At 35.4% G+C, this 26,634-nt stretch overlaps 1 protein-coding gene across 1 annotated transcript in view; it reads right to left on the bottom strand.

Moving 5' to 3' along the window:
* Nucleotides 1–11,900: 11,900 nt before the first annotated feature.
* LOC131237100 (cation/H(+) antiporter 15-like) overlaps nt 11,901–26,634 on the bottom strand; it is a 62,819-nt gene continuing 48,085 nt past the window's right edge. The window contains exon 4 of the mRNA XM_058234755.1: nt 11,901–12,314. Coding sequence (XP_058090738.1) covers nt 11,996–12,314 — 319 coding nt within the window. The 3' untranslated portion in view covers nt 11,901–11,995. The remainder of the gene's footprint in view (nt 12,315–26,634) is intronic.

Here is a 26,634-nt window from a genome sequence, read left to right as displayed (position 1 = left end):
ACATAAACCTAAAACCTAAATGTATTCTCAAATCCCTAAACCTAAACCTACACCTAATCCTAATCTCAACTCCCTAACCTAAACCTAAACCTAAACTTGAAAACTCAAACCTAATCCCGATCCTGAACCCAAACCTGATTTCCTAAACCTAAACCCTCAATTCCTTAAACCTATAGCTTATAACCTAAACGTAAACCTAAACCTAAACCTTAACCTAAACGTATAACCTATAAACTTAACCTAAACCAAAACCTAAACCTGTAACCTATAACCTAAACCTAAACCTAAAACCTAAATGTATTCTCAAATCCTTAAACCTAAACCGACACCTAATCCTAATCTCAACTACCTAACCTAAACCTAAACTTAAACTTGAAAACACAAACCTAAACCCGATCCTGAACCCGAACCCGATTTCCTAAACCTAAACCTTAACCTATTCTCAATTCCCTAAACCTATATCTTATAACCTAAACCAAAGCCTAAACCTAAACCTAAACCTGTAACCTATAACCTAAACCTAAACCTAAAACCTAAACGTATTCTCAAATCCCTAAACCTAAACCTATACCGAATCCTAATCTCAACTCCCTAACCTAAACCTAAACCTAAACTTGAAAACAAAAACCTAAACCCGATCTCGAACCCGAACCCGATTTCCTAAACCTAAACCTTAACCTATTCTCAATTCCCTAAACCTATAGCTTCTAACCTAAACCTAAACCTAAACCTAAACCTATAACATATAACCTAAACCTAAACCTAAAACCTAATGTATTCTCAAATCCCTAAACCTAAACCTACAACAAATCCTAATCTCAACTCCCTAACCTAAACCTAAACCTAAACCTAAACTTGAAAACCAAAACCTAAACCCGAACCCGATTTCCTAAACATAAACCTTAACCTATTCTCAATTCCCTAAACCTATAGCTTAAAACCTAAACCTAAACCTAAACCTAAACCTGAACCTTAACCTAAACCTTAACCTAAACCTATAACCTATAGCCTTAACCTAAACCTAAACCTAAACCTGTAACCTATAACCTAAACCTAAACCTAAAACCTAAATGTATTCTCAAATCCTTAAACCTAAACCTACACCTAATCCTAATCTCATCTCCCTAACCTAAACATAAACTTAAACTTGAAAACCCAAACTTAAACCCAATCCCGAACCCGAACCTGATTTCCTAAACCTAAACCTTAACCTATTCTCAATTCCCTAAACCTATATCTTATAACCTAAACCTAAACCTAAACCTAAACCTTAACCTAAACCAATAGCCTATAACCAAAACCTATACCTAAAACCTAAATGTATTCTCGAATCCCTAAACCTAAACCTACACCTAATCCAAATCTCAACTCCGTAACCTAAACCTAAACCTAAACTTGAAAACCCAAACCTAAACCCAATCCCGAACCCGAACCCGATTTCCTTAACCTAAACATTAACCTATTCTCAATTCCCTAAACCTATAGCTTATAAGCTAAACCTAAACCTAAACCTAAACCTAAAACCTAAATGTATTCTCAAATCCCTAAACTTAAACCTACACCTAATCCTAATCTCAACTCCCTAACCTAAACCTAAACCTAAACTTGAAAACCAAAACCTAAACCTGATCCCGAACCCGAACCCGATTTCCTAAATCTAAAACTTAACCTATTCTCAATTCCCTAAACCTATAGCTTATAACCTAAACATAAACCTAAACCTAAACCTTAACCTAAACCTATAACCTATAGCCTTAACCTAAACCTAAACCTAAACCTGTAACCTATAACCTAAACCTAAACCTAAAACCTAAATGTATTCTCAAATCCTTAAACCTAAACCTACACCTAATCCTAATCTCAACTCACTAACCTAAACCTAAACTTAAACTTGAAAACCCAAACCTAAACCCGATTCCGAACCTGAACCCGATTTCCTAAACCTAAACCTTAACCTATTCTCAATTCCCTAAACCTATATCTTATAACCTAAACCTAAGCCTAAACCTAAACCTAAACCTGTAACCTATAACCTAAACCTAAACCTAAAACCTAAATGTATTCTCAAATCCCTAAACCTAAACCTACACCTAATCCTAATCTCAACTCCCTAACCTAAACCTAAACCTAAACTTGAAAACTCAAACCTAAACCCGATCCTGAACCCGAAACCGATTTCCTAAACCTAAACCTTAACCTATTCTCAATTCACTAAACCTATAGCTTATAACCTAAACCTAAACCTTAAACTAAACCTATAACCTATAACCTTAACCTAAACCTAAGCCTAAACCTAAACCTGTAACCTATAACCTAAACATAAACCTAAAACCTAAATGTATCCTCAAATCCTTAAACCTAAACCTACACTTAATCATAATCTCAACTCCCTAACCTAAACCTAAACTTAAACTTAAAAACCCAAACCTAAACCTGATCCTGAACCCGAACCCGATTTTCTAAACCTAAACCTTAACCTATTCTCAATTCCCTAAACCTTTATCTTATAACCTAAACCTAAGCCTAAACCTAAACCTAAACCTGTAACCTATAACCTAAACCTAAACCTAAAACCTAAATGTATTCTCAAATTCCTAAACCTAAACCTACACCTAATCCTAATCTCAACTCCCTAACCTAAACCTAAACCTAAACTTGAAAATTCAAACCTAAACCTGATCCCGAGCCCGAACCCGATTTCCTAAACCTAAACCTTAACCTATTCTCAATTCCCTAAACCTATAGCTTATAACCTAAACCTAAACCTTAACCTAAACCTATAACCTATAACCTTAACCTAAACCTAAACCTAAACTTGTAACCTATAACCTAAACCTAAACCTAAAACCTAAATGTATTCTCAAATCCTTAAACCAAAACCTAAACTTGTAACCTAAAACATAAACCTAAACGTAAAACCTAAATGTATTCTCAAATCCTTAAACGTAAACCTACACCTAATCCTAATCTCAACTCCCTAACCTACTACTAAACTTAAACTTGAAAACCCAAACCTAAACCCGATCCCGAAACCAAACCCGATTTCATAAACCTAAACCTTAACCTATTCTCAATTCCTTAAATCTATATCTTATACCCTAAACCTAAGCCTAAACCTAAACCTAAACCTATAACCTATAACTTAAACATAAACATAAAACCTAAATGTATTCTCAAATCCCTAAACCTAAACCTAAACCTAATCCTAATCTCAACTCCCTAACCTAAACCTAAACCTAAACTTGAAAACCAAAACCTAAAACCGATCCTGAACCCGAACCCGATTTCCTAAACCTAAACCTTAACCTATTCTCAATTCCCTAAACTTATAGCTTATAACCTAAACCTATAACATATAACCTAAACTTAAACCTAAAACCTAATGTATTCTCAAATCCTTAAACCTAAACCTACACCTAATCCTAATCTCAACTCCCTAACCTAAACCTAAACCTAAACTTGAAAACCCAAACCTAAACCCGATCCCGAACCCGAACCCGATTTCCTAAACCTAAACCTTAACTTATTCTCAATTCCCTAAACCTATAGCTTATAACCTAAACCTAAACCTTAACCTAAACCAATAGCCTATAACCTAAACCTAAACCTAAAACCTAAATGTATTCTCGAATCCCTAAACCTATACCTAAACCTAATCCTAATCTCAACTCCCTAACCTAAACCTAAACCTAAACTTGAAAACCCAAACCTAAACTCGATCCCGAACCCGAACCCGATTTCCTTAACCTAAACATTAACCTATTCTCAATTCCCTAAACCTATAGCTTATAAGTTAAACCTAAACCTAAACCTAAACCTAAACCTATAACCTAAATGTATTCTCAAATCCCTAAACCTAAACCTACACCTAATCCTAATCTCAACTCCCTAACCTAAACCTAAACCTAAACTTGAAAACCAAAACCTAAACCCGATCCCGAACTCAAACTAGATTTCCTAAACCTAAACCTTAACCTATTCTCAATTCCCTAAACCTATAGCTTATAACCTAAACCTAAGCCTAAACCTAAACCTTAACCTAAACCTAAACTTGTACCCTGTAACATGAACCTAAACCTAAAACCTAAATGTATTCTCAAATCCTTAAACCTAAACCTACACCTAATCCTAATCTCAACTCCCTAACCTAAACCTAAACCTAAACTTGAAAACCAAAACCTAAACCCGATCCCAAACCCGAACCCGATTTCCTAAACCTACGCCTTAACCTATTCTCAATTCCCTAAACCTATTGCTTATAAGCTAAACCGAAACCTAAACCTTTACCTTAACCTAAACCTATAACCTATAACCTAAACATAAACCTAAAACCTAAATGTATTCACCAATCGCTAAATCTAAACCTACACCTAATCCTACTTCTCAACTCCCTAACCTAAACCTAAACCTAAACTTGAAAACTCAAACCTAAACCCGATCCCGAACCTGAACCAGATTTCCTAAACCTAAACCTTAATGTATTCTCAAATCCCTAAACCTAAACCTACACCTAATTCTAATCTCAACTCCCTAACCTAAACCTAAACCTAAACTTGAAAATCCAAACCTAAACCCAATCTCAAACCTGAACCCGATTTCCTAAACCTAAACCTTAACCTATTCTCAATTCCGTAAACCTATATCTTATAACTTAAACCTAAGCCTAAACCTAAACCTAAACCTATAACCTAAACCTAAACCTAAAACCTAAATGTATTCTCAAATTCCTAAACCTAAACCTACACCTAATCCTAATCTCAACTCCCTAACCTAAACCTAAACCTAAACTTGAAAACCTAAACCTAAACCTGATCTCGAACCTGAACCCGATTTTCTAAACCTAAACCTTAACCTATTCTCAATTCCCTAAACCTATAGCTTATAACTAAACCTAAACCTAAACCTAAACCTATATAACATATAACCTAAACCTAAACCTAAACCTAAAACCTAATGTATTCTCAAATCCCTAAACCTAAACCTACACCTAATCCTAATCTCAACTCCCTAACCTAAACCTAAACCTAAACTTGAAAACCCAAACCTAAACCCAATCTCGAACCCAAACCCGATTTCCTAAACCTAAACCTTAACCTATTCTCAATTCTCTAAACCTATAGCTTATAACCTAAACCTAAACCTTAACCTAAACCAATACCTATAACATAAACCTAAAACCTAAAACCTAAATGTATTCTCGAATCCCTTAACCTAAACCTACACCTAATCCTAATCTCAACTCCCTAACCTACACCTAAACCTAAACTTGAAAACCCAAACCTAAACCCGATCCCGAACTCGAACCCGATTTCCTTAACCTAAACATTAACCTATTCTCAATTCCCTAAACCTATAGCTTATAAGCTAAACCTAAACCTAAACCTTAACCTTAACCTAAACCTAAACCTATAACCTAAATTTATTCTCAAATCCCTAAACCTAAACCTACACCTAATCCTAATCTCAACTCCCTAACCTAAACCTAAACCTAAACTTGAAAACCCAAACCTAAACCCGATGCCGAACCCGAACCCGATTTCCTAAACCCAAACCTTAACCTATTCTCAATTCCCTAAACCTTAACCTATAACCTAACCTAAACCTAAACCTATTACCTGCACTTATAACCTAAACCTATAACCTAAACCTAAGCCTAAAACTTAAACCTAAACCTAAAATCGAAATGTATTCTCAAATCCTTAAACCTAAACCTACACCTAATCCTAATCTCAACTCCCTAACCTAAACTTGAAAACCCAAACCTAAACCTGATCCCGATTTCCTAAACCTAAACCTTAACCTTAACCTATTCTCAATTCCCTGAAGCTATAACCTATATACTATAACCTATAACTAAAACCTAAACCTTAACCTAAACCTATAACCTTAACCTAAACCAAAACCTATAACCTAAACCTTAACCTATAACCTATAACCTATAACCTGAACTTATAACCTATAACCTAAAACCTAATCCTAAACCTAAACCTTAACCTAAAACCTAAAACCTAAACCTAAACCTATAACCTAAATGTATTATCAAATCCTTAAACCTAGACCTACACCTAATCCTAATATCAACTCCCTAATCTAAACCTAAACTTAAACTTGAAAGCCCAAACCTAAACCCGATCCCGAACCCAAACCCAATTGCTGTAATAATGTAGCCCAATCACATGGCAAAAAACAAGAATGTATCCCTTTTAACACATGCCCCTTTTTACAAAGCTTTAATTTTTGTTGTTGTTTCTATTAACTTGAATTGAAACACTTTTTTGCATTATTTGCTTGTATTAGTTTTATTTTAATGATCAGTTTTATTTTAAAAAAGTGCCCACTTTTTTAGAAGAAGTTTATGCAATTCTTCATGATTCTGAATTATAATGTTTTGTTGGTTTAATATTTTTTTCAGATGAAAGACACGAAAAGAAAATTGTTGCTGATTTTTTTCCTTTTTTTATTTATGATATTAAACTTATATGTATTTATGCGTGGATGAATGTAATGTGGATAAGATTGTTTGTGTTTGGATGGATGTGGTTTATGTTTGGATGAATGTAGTTTATGTTGGATTTACGTAGTTTAGGTTTAGATGGATATGAATGTGAATATGATGAAATATATTATATAACAGGTGTATATCAAGAAGAATACGATGAAATATATTGTAACAGGTGTATATTGATCCTCTCAAATTTGAAAATGTGCTTTGAAGGCTGATAAGGGACGGTCCATGACAGTCTTTTTTAAGGACAGTTTGTGGCCGTCCTTTGAAGGCTCATAAGAGAGTCCATGATAGTCCTTTTTAAGGATGGTCCATGGCCGTCCTTTTAAAGGACAGTCCATAGCCATCCTTTGAATGGCGATAAGAGACAGTCCATGACAGTCCTTTATAAGGATGGTCCATGACAGTCCTTTTAAAGGACAATCCATAGCCGTCCTTTGAAGGCTCATAAGAGACGGTCTATAACAGTCCTTTTTAAGGACGGTCCATGACTGTCCTTAAAAAGGACTGTCGATGGCTGTCCTTTAGAAGCTCATAAAAGACGATTTATGACCATCCTTTTTAAGGACGGTCCATGACCGTCCTTTTTTCGTCAATAAGGATGATGGTTTTCGACCGTCCTTTAAGTAATACGACACGTCAAAATTTGACGGCCCTTGCGACGGTCCATGACCATCCTTTTTTGTCATTTGAGACGATTTTGGACCGTCCTTTTTTCACAGTTTTGGCGTAGTGTCTATAATTTCGGAACTAGCAGCCCACTAACGAGCAGTTTAGAGCTTGTTCGGGTAATTGTGGCATTTCTAGAGTAAATTGGGTTGGGAGATTTCTTGGGCACAGTTGTTGAGGTATGGATTAACTAAGTTCACAGTATGACTATTCGAAATTAGCGAAAATGGTGATTCGGTCATAATCACTCTAAACTATCGGTTTTAGGCTAAAAGAGTAATCGGGTTGATTTGATTTATTAAATAAGGTCCGGGCCATAGCTGACTCGGCTTCGGGTAGATCTTTAATTTAGTTACGATTGTCTTAATTAGTCAATGGCAAGTCGGCTAAATTTGGACCCTATGTGAACAAATCATGGGGCTAAACTTGATGTTTAAGTGATCGGTTGGATTCATTGGTTTTATACGGTGGATCAATCCTATTAGTACGGCTCTTTATTAGTACCAGCCACGTATAAGCTCATCTCGAGTGTCAAGGGTTAGTAAGTGATGATGTGGCTAGTTATAAAAAAAGAAAAATTTAAGAATTTTTTGATAATTCAAAATAACGAAAATTCGGAGTGTTACAAAAAGTTACAACTTTGTGAAAGAACAAAGGGACTAGTTTTACTTAAGTTCTAGATTTTTCCTATAAGGTATTCGCACAACCTAAGCACTCGCCTTACGAGTCCAAGTTAAACGATTCGAGACACGATCTCGGCTCGATGTCCCACGAGGGACGTCAAGCTCACTAAGACGAACATATTTCTATAGCCTCGAGTTTAATGACCCACTAAGGAGCGGTCAAGAGCTTGTTTGGATAATCATGGTATTTTCATAATAAATTTAATATGGAGGTTTCTTGTGCACAATGATTAGGGTTTGGATTAGCTAAGTTCATATTATGGCCTATTCGCAACTAGAAAAAATAATGATTCGAACATAATTACCCTAAACCGTTGGTTCTTAGGTTAAAATGATATTGGGTTAATTTAGTTTGTTAATTAAGATCTGACCCCTAGTTGTCTCGGCTTTAGGTAGATCTTTATTTAGTTACGGTTGTCTTTATTAATCAGTAATATGTCGGTTAAAATTGGGCCCTATGTGAAAAAATCATTAAGTGATCAATCGGATTCATTGACTTCTTACGGTTGATTAATCGAATTTGTGCGGTTCTTTATTGGTACCACTTGTGTATAGGCTAATGTTGAGTATTAATGGTTAATAAGTGACAACAGAAGTTAATTATAATGAAAATTTTCAAGGGTTTCTAGCAATCCAAGATAGTGAAAATTCATGACGTTACAGGTTAAATGAAAAAGAGATTAACGATGGCTTCAAAAAGAGGTGATACGCACACATTTGGTATGGACCCACATTGGGTATATGGTTAGATAAAAAACAAGAATTGTAGGTGGCCACATGACCAAAAAAATGGACGGCTAGTTTAGATGGATGACAAGGGTGTTGATGATTTTTAGCTTCTCAACGGTTATATGTATGTTTCTTTGGATGGATGGTCATATGCATAGTTGATTTTATTAATTAATGGATGGTTTGATTTGGATATATTCAAATCAATGGTTAACATTGGACTAGTTGATCTTGTAGATCAATGGTCATATTGGACTAATTGGGTACGTCAATCAATGGTTAAAATTAGATGGTCAGAATTAATTCGGATTATTACATTAAATTAAATTTCATGGTAACATTAAAAACTTTCAATACTAGAGTATTGAAAAGTTTAGGGGTGTTACAATCTACACTCCTTAAAAAAAATTTCATCCTCAAAATTTAATTACTTTTGCCATGTATATGAATTCATTATGTTTAAGTTTTCACTATATTCCTTATGATGTATAATTGGCTATATGATGTCGGGGCACTACTTGGTCTGGGTTTTTAATTCAGCAGAATAGAAGAGTTGTGAAAACAATTATTAAAAAAGGACTAAGGATCTAGGAATCCCCAATCAATAGACTTTGAATTCAATTTGTCTTCTCGAGTTGATTACTCAACTAAGCACTGGATTCCAATCTGTTCTAATCGGAAGATAACGTAATAATATCCATAAAAAAAACATCCAACATTGGATCTTCATTGATCTCTTATGAAGATCTAGGAAATCACATTTTAATGAATTAAAAGCATCTAATGTACAATTCTAGTTAAGAGATTAGCCAAGCATGACTCACAAAAAAAAAAAAAAAATTCTAATGTACTGGAGGCGACAATAGATCAAACAACTTTACAGTTCCTTCCCCAGTCTACGAATTCAATCACATCCAATCATAATTCAAAATTAAAATATTAACTTTCATTGAAGAAATGAATTAAATATCAAATATCCATTAAAATGTTCATCCCTTAGCCTTATTTAAGATATTAGCTAAGCACGACCAACATCTTAAATAAAATATAAAGAAAAACTAGAATCGGAGGATTGAGAAGGAATGATGATTCCGAAGAAGCTCCATAACTCTTAGGTCTCTCTTCTAAGCCTTAATTCTTTCTCAAAATAGCTTAGAACACCCCTTTAAATAGGAAAAGTTCACCAACTCAGAACTGACTTTAATTTTCATACTTTTGTTATGCTTTGGTTGCACCAATAGTCACCTTCAGTCGCACCAAATTAGTTTATCGATTACAGCTGAATTTTCTCAAAATTCTTTAGAAGTCTCTGTCTCCCTTAGGTCACACCAAACTCTCATTCAGTGGCATCGAATGTTACTTCAGTTGCACTGAATTAGTTCTTAAAATCACAATTTATTAAGATTTAGACCCCTCAACAAACCTAAATCAATCATAAGTATTAAGAATTCAGATCTAATACCACTGTCAATCTATGCACTTTACAGAAGCACATTAATGAAGATAGAACAATCGAATAAAGTAGAATAACCAAACAATAAAGCAAGCAACCTTAAAATACACGACATTTAACGTGAAAACCCTTGTGGGGAAAAGTTATGGCACGAAATGACAGAAATCCACTATAATCAAAACCTTAGATATTACACCACTCACTTTCTATTACAGATAAAAGTCGGATCTCTACTTGTGATGCACACCTAGGAAACCCTATCCCCTTGAGAAAATCCATTCCTAAGCCCTTACGAGTGTTTAAAAACTATCTCACCTTGCAAACCCTTGCCCTTAAAGAGAAAACACTCCTATTTTCAAGCTCTAATCATGATCGGACTTAAATACCCCGATTTTCACTAATGCACATAAGATATTCGTTCGAATCGAATGTAACCTTTGATCAAACTAAACCAACACGACCATACTTTTTAGTCAAACTGAAAAGGTGCAAATCATCAAAGCGTGCAATTAGAGAATCCACCAATTTTCAATCGAGCAAAAAATAACCTCGACGAAACCAAGACAGGACTTCTCTGTACAACAAATTGGTAGAATCCAAGGCATCTTGCACAACAATAGGCAAAAAAGACAAGTTGTAAATCATTTACAACTTAAACCATTTAAAAGCATTTAAACAACCCCTAAGATCGATCACTCTAATACCACGTAAATCATGGTTTTAAGACTCATCCGAGTCGGGTGTCATTAGAACGAGTCAACTCGAAGTTGATGTTACCCAATTTGGGTAGATGCCACAAATCACCCCCGACTCAGAGCAGTGACTCTCGGCAAGTCAATCTAATACACTGCTTAACTCAAGCAAGTAGCGACTCAACTTGAGATGAACAAGTTGATCCGAGTCACGGAGAGTGAAAATCATCATGTGAAAATAAGGCATAGAGAAGAAGATATTATTGATATCACAAATCTTGTATGGAAGCAACTACATGAAGATATATCAAAATCTTCAAGTCCCACTACCTAAATCTCTACCGATTTAGAAAGATAATACACATTTATATTAGCTATATTAAAAGATGTACACAAGGAGCTAATCCTTATCTGTATATAAATTTCAGGCCTGAAATTTAAAAAAAAAAAAGGGTTACAAGAACTAATACAACTTATACTGTAGTTGTTAGACCAAGGTTTGAATAAATGTGGAAGAGGTAAGATCAAGCTAGAGCCATTTATACTCTGTTGGTGAAATTTAGTACCATTCCTGAGGTCTTCAAAAGTTAGGCCTAGACCTGGCCCTTTGCAAATGTAAAGACATGGCTCCAATAGGAAATGTTTGTTACATGGAAATGTGTTTGGATCCACAGTTTAAGTAAATAGCAAAACTTCAGTGCAATAAAGAGGAAAATGACCAAATCCTTGTGACATTTTCTTGCAATTATAAAGAGGAAGGAAACCTAAAATTGCAATCAAATTCTTTTTAATTCCAACATAATTTCAATATGAAGCTCCATTGCCAGATATATGAATAGTAAGGTGACCATAATCATGTCATTTCCTCTTTATTGAGCTTAAATATTGCAATTTGATTCAATTGTGTATCCAAACACATTTCAAAAGAGTAAAAGAAAGGGTAACTGCAAGGATGTTTCCCAAATGCTTTTATCAAGCCACGGTTTTCCACCACAGCGATGCGACTTCCTATAAGGAAGGACACAAATTATGCAATTATGGCTAAATTTTTAGAGAAAGATCCATATTTTCCATTCTTTCTTTGTGAAAAAAAGGAGGGAAAAGGAGAAAGGTTGAGAGGGAGTAGGGAACGGCCTTTTGAAAAGAGGTGGCGGGAGAGAGAGAGAGAGAGAGAGAGAGAGAGAGAGAGAGAGAGAGAGAGAGGCTGAGGTAAAGTAGGGAAAAGTCCAGCCAATAACCTCATTTGGGCACTTCCAAACTGCCACTACACTGCAAATTCGTCGTCAGAATCTTCCTTGAATTCGTCCTTGTTTCGATTTTTCTTTGAGTGTCCATATTGTTGGATCACCAAAACCGACCCAGTTACTGTAAAGTCGGAAGAAGCTAATAGATCACCAATTACACCGAGCTCAGGGTACTCCTCCCATTCGCTTATTCCCATTGTCAATGGAGAGAGTCCTCGGCCACCCTTCCCCACTATAAATAATGAGAACATGCCTTCCATAGCACTCAACCCCGAAACTGTTTCAGCTCCATTCTCTACAAACTTCTCGACGTATGAGATTATTCCGGTCATCACATACCTGATCCCATGACAACATAATACAATTGATAAGCAGTAAAAAAATGTGTAATTTTTAGATCCTACTCATAAGCAAATGTATAATTTTCCAACATGCATGCATGTGAAGCCCTTTTTTTTTTTTTTTTTTGATCCAAACTAATTTTTTTATGGCTCCAACCTTGAATGAAGGATGCCTAGCGAATCAGGTCTCGATGCATAGCTCAATGGTAGACGCTTTGCATTTCAACACAAGTCCGGGTTCGAGTGCCCATGTGGGGTGGGTGTGTGTTAAAGAAAAAAACAGAGAGAGAAATGCCTTGTGAATCTCATTAAGGGCAATCCACCCTATTGATCTGAAGAGGCACACAATTGAAGGTGACCAATTCAAAAGTCTTCAAGATTAAAAGATCCTATGCTTTCAACCAATGGCCCCAAAACAGTGGCTAGGGATACTGGCCATAGTAAAAGAAATATAGCCAAATGGTCAAACGGTTGAAGAGTTATAATTAAGCTTAGAGCTTGTATTGTATATCCCTCATCCACAGTAAGGCACATATATAAAGAGTTTGGATCATTGAAACATGACCCGAGATCCAACAACTATAGTTCTGTCCATAGTAATTGATCCAGACTATTTTAGCAAGCGACTCATTGAGAATAGAAATTGGGAAGATCCTAAAACTCTGATCTGGTAAGACGATTAAGATTTTTAAAAAAAGAAAAAAAAAGAAGCAATGGTAAACATTTAATAGAAAAAAAAAAAAGAAAAACCAATACAGCACCGGTACCACCACTATTAGTGCTGGTGCTAGGCTATTACGGGCCCACATTAAGTGGATATCAGGTCCAGTCCACTAAGGTCTCGCTTTAATGTTATGCAGTGAAGCCAAAAAAAATCAGCATGAACAGAAACTCATATGGGCCACACCATATATAGCTGACTGTTAGGAGGGGACACCCAACGAATAAAACCTAACCAGATGTTTGTGGAGCTGACATTGTTGTGTATATGGCCTCCGATTCATTTATCAGACAACTGTACGAAGGGACATAATAAAATCGGATAATTCCAAAAATTAGGACCACACCCTCTGAATTAAGAGGTGGTTAGGCCTGATTTTATATTTTTCCCATGGAACATTAGCAGAACCCGTATATGTGTGCATGAAAAACTATATACTTTAAACGTTTTCACCACAATGTTGTGTAAATGCTTATCGTGGGCCCTAAAGTGATGTGTTAATGACATCCACTTAGATCCTCATGTTGCCTTTCTTCCTTTGAACATGGCCAAAAAATTAGGTGAATCCATGACTCAAATAAGCCATGCGAATAGGAACAATTGAATGTTGTGTAAATGCTTATCGTGGGCCCTACAGTGATGTGTTAATGACATCCACTTAGATCATCATGTTGCCTTTCTTCCTTTGAACATGGCCAAAAAATTAGGTGAATCCATGACTCAAATGAGCCATGCGAATAGGAACAATCGGGAGACACCCACAAAGGTAGGAACAGTTGAGAGGTCACACGTGCATGAGGGTAAGTGGACGTCGTAAACACATCATGGTGGCCTACGAAGAAAATAGATGAAGAAATAAATCAAAATTTGGTATTTTTTCTTATAATTTACATGAAAAGAAATTTATAAATAATGAGAGAAGGGAGGAGTTGTATTATAACACAACTCCTTATACAAGAGAAAGTTTTGTATAACTCATCTATACAGGGGAGAGGAAATTTCTTATTGAACACTGTTGAAACTTAAATATTGCATATTTAACCCTTCGATTGCATTAGTTTTCCTGTCATTAAATTGATAATTTGATTTAATTATATACGTTTTTGTCATGCAAGGTGATTCAGAAGCTTTTGATTAATATGCGCTTAAATTGATGGATTTAGAGCTCAAAAGAAGATAATGAAGAATTCACATGCTAAAGATCTAAAGAAACCAAATGAGGAATGAAGAGAATTGAAGGTTTGAAGTAAAGAAAATGAATCCTAAAAATTGACCTAAAAAAAGATATTCTCAAATTCTGGGGCCAGAAAAACATATTCTAAAAAATTACAAAAATAGACTTCGATTCCATTGAAGACACTTTGATGGCATCGAAATAAATTATTGATACAATCGAGAATTTCAGAATTTTTCAAGCCAAACTTACTGGACAGTTCTAGACAAGTTTCGATAGCATTGCAGGTGCAATTAAAGACCGTTCGATGACATTGAAGTTTTCCATCGAAGATGCACAAAGTGTATAAATTTAAGGCGGTTTGCGAACTTTTCTAAGGCGATGCGAAAGTTTAAGTTGCAAAACTATTTAAATGAGTCCCTAGGCTATTCCAAATAATCTTCTAGTGTTTGGAAAGGGAAAGAAGGCATAGGTGGAGCGCCGATAATGTTCTTCTACTTCAATTTCTTTACGGGTTGTAGTTGATCTTTTTATTTTTCTTCTAGGATGTTAATCTTGTTAGGCTAATCTCTTAAATAAGGCTAAGGGATGAAGCCTATAGTTTATTTTGATATTTATCTTACTTTAATTCAAGTTTATGTTGAATTTCATTGATTTTTAGTTTGATTTAAGGAATATTTTCAATTTTCTATGGTTAATTGTGGCTTAAATTATAGTAGATGTTGTGAGAACTTTGAATATCTTCTTACTTATTTTAAATTATGTAATGTGTATAAGTCATTATTCACCATCGTCTCTTGGGCATGGTGGATGATTAAATTCATTGCCGTCATTGCAATTAGATGGATATTTGGGAATTAATCCAATGAAAGTTCAGATTATATTTTAATCGCTTCATCATTTGATTGGATAGGATAGGACTTTGATTCCAATTGAGTTATCATTGAATCAAGTAAATTAACATTAAGATTGTTATAGGTGGATTCCTGGATCCTTAGTCTTTTATCTTTATTATTCAAAACTCTTTTTATCTCGCTAGATTAAAAACCCAGACAACCAAGTTAGATTTAGATTGGTTCTAAACCGTGTTCCCCATTCCCTGAGGATTCAACCTCGGTCTCACCGAGTTATTACTATATCATGGCCCTACACTTGGGGTTGTAAACAAACACAATTACCATAAGTTTATAATAAACTTACTCCCTCTTGAGTTGAGGCTAAGATATTAACGATGTACAACTTATGTAATGAATTTTAAAACTTTAATTTTTCAATAATTTTTGTGAGACAATCGACTAGTTGATCTTCAGTTCAAACAAATTGAGTACAAATCTTATTAGCTTAAATCTTATCTCTAATAAAGTGACAATCTATCTGTAACACCCCGAACTTGTCAATACCTGAGTATTGAAAGTTCTCGAGTGTTACCATGAAATTTAATTTAGTACATATATATGTACGTCAATAATTTAGCCTATCCTCATCTTACATCTATTATCTAACGTAAATTTGACCGTTGGGAATGATCTTCATCCATAGATCAAGTCATCTGACTATTGATTTTTAGGATAAGATCATCATATATCCAAGTATTCTCACTTGTTCATCATAACTAACTGTTCAATCAACTATTCACCGTTAGGTAAAGATATTTGACCATTCACTTTGAGTTTGAACTACACGATCATGGTAAACTAACTACTAGATCTCTACATCCACTCGTACACGTATAGAATCGAGATACTGATCTGTTTATCTTGTTCACCACCTATGAATATGCATAACTCACTATCATCAGGACTACAATTTAAGAAACTTACGCATGTGAACAAGTCACTTGAATCTAACAGTATACATGCTCTACCTCTTAATCACTCCAAAAACCTACTTGTGTTCATCTGTTTACAAAACCGACCATACAACTACCTACATACATGATCAGAGTACTAACTATCAGGTTTTCATATTTTTAACATATCATTTGACCATTCATCATATTTGGATCCACCAAATGGGCTGCTTATATATTAGAATGAACTGTTCAGTTTAAAGATCATAAGGTATATGCCAAAACTATCGGCTGACTACTTTATTAAATATATGAAAGCGTTGGTTTAGATCTCAAGTGATATAGCCCATTAAAAAGGCATTTTGGTCATCTGTAAGTGATCAAGGCTCAAAATGGAGCGATGAAAAGAGAATGAAAAATAAAGAATTTCTGCCAAATTTCAATGTATTTGGATGGTATAGTCCGACGTTATGGATGGTGGAAGTTGGAGAAATAAAAAATGGCAAAATTGTAAATACTTAATACCATTAACCTATACCCTTGAATTCTAAATCATATAGTTCTTATAATCCGTTTCAGGTGAAATTTTATACCATATCTATTTATCATAAATTAACCATACACGTTGAATTTCAGCCCTTAGATCATTGTAAAAGTGGCCCAATTAACAAATCAACCCCTTAGTCATTGATTTTGGTGTCCATCGAGTGAGGAAAGCTCGTGAATAGTTAGAGTAGGATATTTCCCTCCATATGAATGACCTTTATTGTCCATTATATGGACCCAGTGTAAAATATAAGGCCTCACCTTTGTAGGCTTTTCCTTAGTGTGAAGTAAGCCGCTTTAGGCTTACCAACTCTTCTTAAATCTATAGCTTCCGATTGACCTACATTACGCTGTCAATCGCAACTTAAATTTCGACCACACTTTAACTTCATATGATTATAATATCATACAAAATTTAAACCTTGATCTATGATCCTACACTGTTAAATAATGACCATCTTGACTCTAATTCCTTCCTTTTAGTGTAAAAGGTAAAATTTTAGATTTTAGCCTTTTCTACCATTGATCAACCACTAACTTTTGTCCAACTGTTTGCCTACCCTGAACACACATTTATCCTAAAATTGGGACCTGATCATTAAGTGTGGACCGTTAATTGAGATCAAGTTCATTTTGACACCCGTTAGGAGAATTTTTAAGATCGACCAATCTAAATTTTGGATCACCAAGAAAATCACACCTCAGCTCTATTCGACGACCTTGACAAACTGAACAAATTAGATTTAAAGAAAGATCACCAAAAAAGGTAAAATTAGAGAAACCTAATCCAAGTGGGATGTGAAACACACCTCGTCTTACACGCCCATTCCTTTATAAAAGGGGGTGTGCATCCCTTATACACTCACACAACACCTCCCAATGTCCAAGGAGGAGAGAGAGATAGAGAGAGAGAGAGAGAAGCTTGAACTCTCATCATCCTCTTCCTTCTCAACATGTGTGGTGTCTCCCTCTTGCTCAAGCGATGTCGCGATTCATGTATAAGCTTTCCTACTTCGAGATCTACCTAGGGTTTAGATCTAAGGTTAAGGTGAGGGATTTCTTTAAGCTTACACTAATTTGAGTTAATATGATTTATCTTATTTTTACATACTTTTATATTTCTGTGATTTTCCATGCAATTGATTGATGGACCATTATCAATTATTTATCCTTTTGAAAATTATGGTTAAGGCATGATTTTAATTATACGTGATTTTTATGAATTTATGTAGGATGATGGATACAAGCATTGCCCTTTGCCAATTTTGAGAGCGACGCGTGCTTCAACTCTATATTAAGTTGGTCATTTACTCATCTCCACTTATTCTTGTTGAGTTAGCTTATTTGCTACTCTTCTCTTTTATTGAGATAATTTAATGCTACTTTTATCCTTTATTAGGTTAGCCTTATGCTACCTCCCTTTATGGCTTAGGCATGTATCTTGGAATTCCAAAACCATCATGGTTTGACTTGTTTCTCTATTGATGCAAGTGATGTGTTATAGGCTTCATACATGGTGGTTCATATATATTATCATGGACGTAATGCGTTTCCCTCTTGGTCAGCACATAATTCCGTAAGTTGGGTAGTGGTGCACAATCGATGTAAGTAAACCATCATGTATGTTGCATCACTTCTCGAGATTGGATATCGCAAATAGTCGCTCCATGAACAAATCGTGTCATGTAAATCTTCCAATCACGTTGTTGCGTCGCCTTGAGATGTTCGCATAAATCCACGTTAACGTTGAACACGCCGACGAATCTCCGTAGTATGGGATGCAAGGCGAGCTAAGTTTTTTATGAATTATATTCCACATTATGATGACCACTACGTATGATGGACCGCACACACTATGCTAGGCATGTATTCATATAGATTGGTTGCGCATACTGATACCACTCATAGTGGTGGAGTACGAGACATATTAGAACCCTCACATTATTCTTATAAATATCTTAAATTATTGTTAATCTTAGAGGATAACCATCACTCTAACCATACAAATATTGCAAGTGAATTACAGGTTGATGATATGGTCGATAACCATTCTATGAAAAATTCATTCGAAAATAAAAGAAGAAGGATAACACTACGAATTGTTTTATTTATTTTTCGTTGCAAACTTTGTAATGTAATAAGATCCCATTGAGAGGGCATTAAAGAATTATTTATACGCTTTTTACTCTAATGGAATAATATATACAGATAATTTTATTCTCGTGAATGGTTACCTTCGTGAATGTAACTGGATGTGATTTATCTTTAAAAAAACACGGTGCGATTTTGAAGCATCCAAATTTTACATTATTAACACCTGAAATTCTCGAGCACGAGTATGTACTCGGGCCACGAAAATTTGAGATGTTACACTATCTCAATGTGCTTTGTTCTTTTATGAAATACATGATTAGATGTAATGTGAATAGCTTCCTTATTATCATAAAGGTTTTGATCATGAAATTTAATTCCTTTATATAGGGCATTCCCCATTTGGACATTTGGATGGGTTTTTGGTACAATAGAAGCTTAGGTAATTTTACACTCATATCTCTCATCTTAAGCCTATAAACCAAAGGGATATAAGTCATATTCCTTGTGATTAATCACTTGAATGAGTATTTCAAGCTCCCTTTGAAGATGAACTTGATATCCTTCATGTGATAGAGATTAGTCATTAAATATATAGTCAAATCCTCTAAATCTTCTAAAACACCTATCTAAGTGAATCCCCTAGGAAATCAAGTAGCAATTAGTTGAATGGGATTTCACCTCCTTCATTAGCTTGGTCACCTCATTGGCACATCACATGCAAGGTGATCGATCGTAGGAGTCGAAGGATTGACATCAATGATCAGGGGAGCACAATGAGAAACTAATTGAAGCATGGGATTGCATCAATCAAGCATTTCAAGAAAGGCACTACAAAGGGACTTAATCCGATAAGTAAGTAGCAATTGTAGAGTCCATCCATAGTCCTTGTGTTAGGTTAAGTATAAAGTTTGTGACCCAAACTCGAATAGGTTCTTGTATAGGACTTGGGCTCTTGTGTATGGTTGAATTCACCGGACATAGGTGTGTACATGTTAGTCTTCATGGGAAGCCTTCGGCAGGAGTATATGTAAGGCCTTTGATTAGGACTGCAATCATTAGACATGAATGCATATATATTAGTCATCATGGGAACTTTTGACAAGATCAAAACATAGGGCCTTGGATTAAGATCGCTAGTGATTTTTGGTTAGTCGATAAAAAATTAAGCAAAGTCTCTTATGGGAGCCACCAACACCTGAGGAAATGTGTTCCTCCAACATGGGAGTGTACATGTATTTAAGTCCTTATATAAGGTTGTAAAGGTTAGGGGTGAACTTTTTAAAAACTCCAAAAGTAGTGAATACAGGTACACTTGAGGAGAGTGCGTCCAGCAGGAGTGAAGTAGGGAAACCGAACCACTATACATGCTTGTGTTTGTGATTGTCATTTAAGAACAATTTAATTCATGCTGATGTATTGAATTAGTTAAATTATATGAATGCTTGAATCATATTGTATGTTAGACACTTAACTTGTAAGCACACATAAGCTCACTATCTCTTATAGACTAGTTTCTTAATTGACATATCTTTTGTAGTCTATGTGATTGGACTCATGTTGGCTTAAAAGCCTTAGTGTTAATTTTTCTTCTTAAGTTTAATTGGTAAATTGTTTTAATTAAGCAAAGAATTTTAAAATGGTTCTAATCATGCCCCCCTCCCCCCCAGGACTTAGTCGTAACTCTAAGCTCTACCAACCTTTCGCATGTGTCATGGTAGATATTCCACACAATTTCAAGTGGCTCTTCATCGTGTGGTCTGATCATGTCTTTAAGAACTATTCTTGTAAAGTTATTGGTTGTAATGACTTTTGTTCCATTAGGCGGTCAATATTAATGAAACCCCTTTCATTTGTTGTGGTTTTCTGTATTAATTTTATATTGCCAACATTGGGTGGTTGGTATGGAAGCCTGTTTGATCTGTTTGATTTATTGGGCTTGCTAGTACTTTTGGGATTGTTCACTTCTCTCTGGATTGCTCAAGCCCAATCAATTTTCGATGCTCTTCTTGTTGAACGCTATCTACCAAGATCTCAGTTTCTTATCGCCTCCTTCGTATGTCCTAATTCAAGAGACTCTAAAAGGGATTTGAGTGGTAGTTCGGCCATAACTAATTTGAATGGCAAGATTACAGAGTAACTGGATACTTGGGACAATATTGGGTTTACAATGATCTTCTTTCCTTAGTCCATTCCTTTATTGAAGACAACGTAACCCTCATCCACCATTTTGCAAATGAGGTCTTTAAGGGTAAACCAATTCTCTATATTGCGTCCTATCATCCTATGGTAGTGGCAATTCTTCAGGTCTCCTACCTTATCGACCTCGCTTAAACAACAAGGTTTTGACAATACTATAGATCCTTTTGCCACTAGCTACTCCATCACGGGCATCGAGACTTAAATCAGGAAGGTATACTCTTGCCTCATCCTTTCTAGTCTCAATCTTTTGTCCTTTGGACCTATTAGTGTTGTTTGCCCATCTTGTGGTCAACTTATGCCACCTTTGTTGCCTATCCTTATGCTTGTGTGCCTTTTTCCCTTGTTGATTACATTGGTTATTAGTGGCCTGGGTTGCTTACGTTAGACGAACTCCACACATGGTGGTGTGCCTCTTAACAATACTTAATGGCAAGAGCCTTCATGGCCATTTTGTAAAAAAATTATGATATCGATGCCTGCCAAACCAATGACTATCTTGCAATTCATACTACTGAAGCATAGTTAAACCTCTTCTCCCTCTTATAAATATTTAATGCATGCCACTCCCACAGAATTTCATCACGATATGTATTGTTCATACTAATTCATCACATTTCTGCTTAATTGTGATTAAATTTGTTAAACTCATGTCTCTTTTTGGAAGTGTGGCTTGAGTTGCTCATGCTAGAATTGGTCTGCACACGAGTGTTTTCCTCTGAAAACTACTTGCTCAATGGCGTGAGCCTTTATAGCTAGCTCATGAAAAGTTTCCATATTGGTGCCTTCCAAACCGACGACCATCTCGTAGTTCATCATCGTGAGGCATAGTTAAACCTATTCTCCCTCCTATAAATATTGTTTGCATGCCAGTCCCATAGGCCTTCATTTTGATATGTATTATTGTGTTAACTCATCACATTTCTACTTAATTGCAGCTAAATCTGCCAAACTCATGTCCTTTTCTTTGAAGAAGAAGTTAATAAGGAACACATCCTGCATCTGCTCCCATAAATGAATGAAGTCAAGTGCAAGGGTTGCATACTACTGGAAAGCTTTTTAAGTGATGCATTGAACATTCATAGATGATACTAAGGGACTAACAAGAAATTTCCCATCATCATAATGAAGTGAACCAAATATTCTTTAGTTGACCTAGTCCCATCAAATTTATGGAATTCCAGCCTTTTAAAATTTGACAAGAACCAAACGTCCTCAATCTTGCGAGGGCAAGGAGGCTTATATACAAATCTCCCTTTAACTTCTCTTTCTCATTCCTAGTGAACTTAGCTAACAATGGTCTAGTAGATTTCTTCCTAAGTGTCCAAGTGCGTTTATGTGGGGTTAGAGCCATCAGATCCCACCCTCTTTGGTTGAGATAGTAATGTCTCTTAATGCACAGTGTGCCCCCAATCGAGCTCATCGACGTGTGAGTGAATCGAGGGTGTCCCCGCGATTGTCGATGGCACCATCTATTAAACCATGTTCTAGGTACGTGCGGCTAGCGTCTCTTACAATACATATTTTTAGTTACCTCATAAATCTCCTATATGCTCCTCATACATCTTGGCTTTTCACTTGAGCTTTCTTCTAATGATGATGATTCACAATGAGCAGATGAATTGGAGATGGAGATGTAGTGAGCATGCATGTCACTTGATCATCTTCTTCATCTAAATAAAAGATATTATAGTATTCTTCCTTTGTAGTCCAATTCCACATGCCTTCTTCATCAAACTCAACATCTCTACTTGTAATCATTTTTTCATTACTTGGTTATATAATTTGCAACCTTTAAAGCGAGCATCATGGTTATGAAAGATGTACTTTACACTCTTATCATCTAGCTTGGACCTCTTTTAGTCTAAGCACATGTGCATAAGTGATGCTTCCAAAAACTGCAAATGTGAAATGCTTGTCTTTCTTCCACTCCATTCTTCTTTTGGTGTTTTGTTCCACACATCCTTGTGAGGGAACGCTTTATCAAATAAACTACATAATCTATCACTCCCACTCAAAAAATTTTAAGTATTTTTTTACTCTTCTACATGCTTTGGGCAATGTTAAGAATGGTCTTATTCTTTTTTTCGGCCACCACATTCCGTTAAGGCATGTGTGAAACCATTAAAGGATGACGAATCCCATGCTAACATGAATTCACCTCCTCTATCCGATATCATGGCCTTGATATGTAATTCACTTTCCTTCTAAACAAACACCTTAAATTTCTTGAAAGCTCTAAACACCTCAAACTTTTCTTTTAGAAAGTAAACCCATGTTTTTTTGACTAAAATTATCAACAAAATGAGAAAATAGCTCTTTTTACTAAGTGAGCAAGGATTGATTAGCCCACACACATCCAAATGAATGAGTTAAAGTAGCTTCATGACTCTTCTTAATGCCTTTTTTGAAAAGCTTCTTCTAAAATGTTTGTAAAGAAGATAACTTTCACAAAGTTTATTTGGATAATCAACTAAAGATAGTCTCTTCACCAACTTTTTCTAGATAGCTTTAGTCTTCCAAAATTAAGATGCCCAAATCTTAAGTGTTAAAGCCTTGATAGATCTTTCAAATAAGCATATAAGCATCTTACAAGAGCACTTTGGATATTCAATAAGAACAACCATTTTTACATCACCATAATAGCAAACAAATTACTTCTTTGGCCATCATCATATAAATATCAATCTTTCTCTAAAGTTGTCTTTAGTTCAATATATCATTTTTCATATATGGCACATAATAAATATTAGAGATGAATTGATTATTTCCATTTCTCAAACGAATAAGGATTTTGCCTATACTTTTGGAAAACTTTTATACGAGTCTCCAAATGTGACGTGACCTCTTATCAATTTATTTTACTTGATGAACATCCTCCTCTCACACATTTTGTTGTTTACCCTAGAATCAAGATACTACATGTTTTGCTCTCTACTTTCATCACCTTTATATGCTAACAATACAGTTGGCTCTTTATTTTCATTTCTTTCAACATAATTACCTTTCTCTTCAACATAGTTAGTTTGACTTCTACATTCTCAAGCATAATGACTATTTTTTATAACCAAAACATTGAACTTGAGATTTGTCTTGAGATCTTTCAAACCTCAGCCTTGAGAAATTCTCTTATAAGTCCTCTTGCAAGATGAGAATTTTAACTTCTTTCTTCAGAGTGGCAGATGTGTCCTCCTCCTCCTCTTTCTCTTCCTTGGCCACGACCTCATCCTTTACCTCCTTTATTGTTGTAATCTTCTAGAAAATCTTTTAACGTAAGCTTTGTTTGGAGTACTTTCTCCAATGACTTTGCTTCTTCTTGTTAATTCTTTCTTCATGAGCTTGTAAAGACTCATTGAGTTTATCAACAATCATGGAATTTAAATCTTTTAATTATTTAATGGCTACAACAACATAGTTAAACTTTGGATCTAAAGACTATAAGATTGTCTCCACTATCAGAATTTTCTATTGGAATTTTATTTAAGGTTTCACTGTTTTTTCATAATTGACTCACAATAGCTAACACTATTGAAAAATAATCCGAAACTGATTCTAACACTTTCATACGTAAAGCTTCAAACTCACCTCTAAGAGTTTGGAGATGTACCCTCTTTACTTTGTCAATTCTTTTATATGAGTTTTGTAAGATACTTTATACTTTAAGGTTATAGTGCATGCCATCTTCTCAAAAGTAGCCTCATCCATTCCTTAATAGATGAGGAAGAGTGCCTTCGTTCTCTCTTTTCTACATCTTAGAGATCTTTTGATTTTAGGGCAACGCGGCTTCACTTGTAGCTCAGCGTTCCCTTTTTCAACAATCTCCCATACCTCTTGAGAGCTAAGAAACACCTTCATTTGGATACACCAATTCTCGTAGTTGTTTTTTATGAGCCGAGGAACTTGAAACAATAACATTTTATTCGACACTTATGAATCTTTAGGTCTGAAACCACTATATTGTATGCAAATAGGCCTTTGACACTCTCACACGCAATACAAACAAGAAATATGATAACAGGGAGATGAACTCTGTTGGGGGATTGCAGAAGCAAACCCCGAATTCGAATCAAACAAGTGAAGGATAAACACAACAAAACATGCATAAGAACTCACAAATTTTACATGGAAAACCCTCATGAGAAAAAAACATGGCACAAAGTGATAGTAAAATTCACTATGAAATGATATTACAAGAGATAAATCTACTTATAGATGCGAAACCCTTTAGAAAACCACAGCCTTCCTTCAAAACCCCTTTAGAAATGTTTAAGCTCTCCCCTTGTTACCACAATCCCGTATTACACCCATATTTATAGTAAATAACCAAAATGGGAAAGTACTCGCACAATTACGCAAAACTTCGCAAGACATCAATCTAAGCATCGATCGATGAACATCAATTGGGCAATCCTCGATCGATTGAGCCCCACATGTTCGAGTGATCGAACATGCTCAAAAGTGACCAAAGAGTTTAAAGTATTTTCCAAATTCTGTTGATTGATCAATTGAGACTGTCTGAAACTGTCCAGAGACCATTTTATAAAATCTGAGGCTCACTCGATTAATTAAACAGCCTAGTCGATTGCTTGAGACCCCTGTTATTAGTGCATTGATTTGTGCATCTTGTTTATCAATCACATGAGTTCGTATGTCATGTAGTTGTTTAAGCCCTTGGAAGCTGAAGACTAGAGATATAAGAGGATATGGAGCATCAAGGAACAAAGAATAGGTATATGAGGTGCCTTTGTGACCCTAACCTTGACTTGAAACAACCCTTAGCCTTTAAATGATCCTAACCTTTATAAGTAAACATTGTTTGGTCATCCTAAGCCTTAAGGCCTAATTGAAACATGATAAGGCTAAAAGAGGGGTAAAGTTGTTGTAAACCAAACTGCCCAAAATAGCATACTTTTTAGAGTTGTTGATCGAACCTCTGATATCGATCAATGGACTAGCTCGATCGATCAACTAAAGACATAATTATCCACCAAGTTTATGTTTGAAAATTATTTCAGTCAATTGATCGAATGAGCCCCAAATCATCTAATAATAAATTCATAAAATGCTGGAGTCATAGCGATCGATCGATGCATTACCCAATCAATCAAAGGGGAGTTCAATCGATCGAAGAATCAGATCAATCGATCGAACCGGCTAATTTATGTCCATTTTTTTACCATTGAAACTTGATTGCTATATATAAGATATTCGGTATTTGGGCATTTCGATGGTTTTTGGTGCAATAGAAGCTTAGAAGATTCTCCACTCATGTCCGACATCCCTATCCTCAAAATTCATGAGATCTAAGTCATATTCCTTATGATTCATCACTTAAAAGAGGATTCCAACCTCATTAAAAAATATGAACTTAATCTCCAACTTGTTCTAGAGATCAGACTTAAACCTAAAGTAAAATCCTTATCTAAATCCTTATGAATAATCACTTAAAAGAGGATTCCAACCTCATTAAAAAAATATGAACTTGATCTCCAACTTGTTCTAGAGATTAGACTTGAACCTAAAGTAAAATTCTTATCTAAATCCTCCAGAACACCCATCTAGGTGAATTCCTTGGGAATTACAACCTTCTCATGAGTTGCAGGAGATTCACTAAACCTCTCATCACCTTAGATACCTAAATGGAGCATCGCATACAAGGTGTTTGATCTTAGATCTGAAGCATTGGCATCAATAATCGTGAGAGCATTTGAAGAGTGGATTCAAGTATAAGAGAGCTTTCAAGAAGCGACTCAAGAACGACATATCAACGGGGCTCAATTCGACAAGTAAGTATCATG

This window comes from Magnolia sinica, chromosome 2 (genome assembly GCF_029962835.1).
Source record: "Magnolia sinica isolate HGM2019 chromosome 2, MsV1, whole genome shotgun sequence".
Taxonomy (NCBI): domain Eukaryota; kingdom Viridiplantae; phylum Streptophyta; class Magnoliopsida; order Magnoliales; family Magnoliaceae; genus Magnolia; species Magnolia sinica.
The sequence above is the reverse complement of the archived record's forward strand: the minus strand, read 5'-3'. Positions and strand labels throughout refer to the sequence as shown.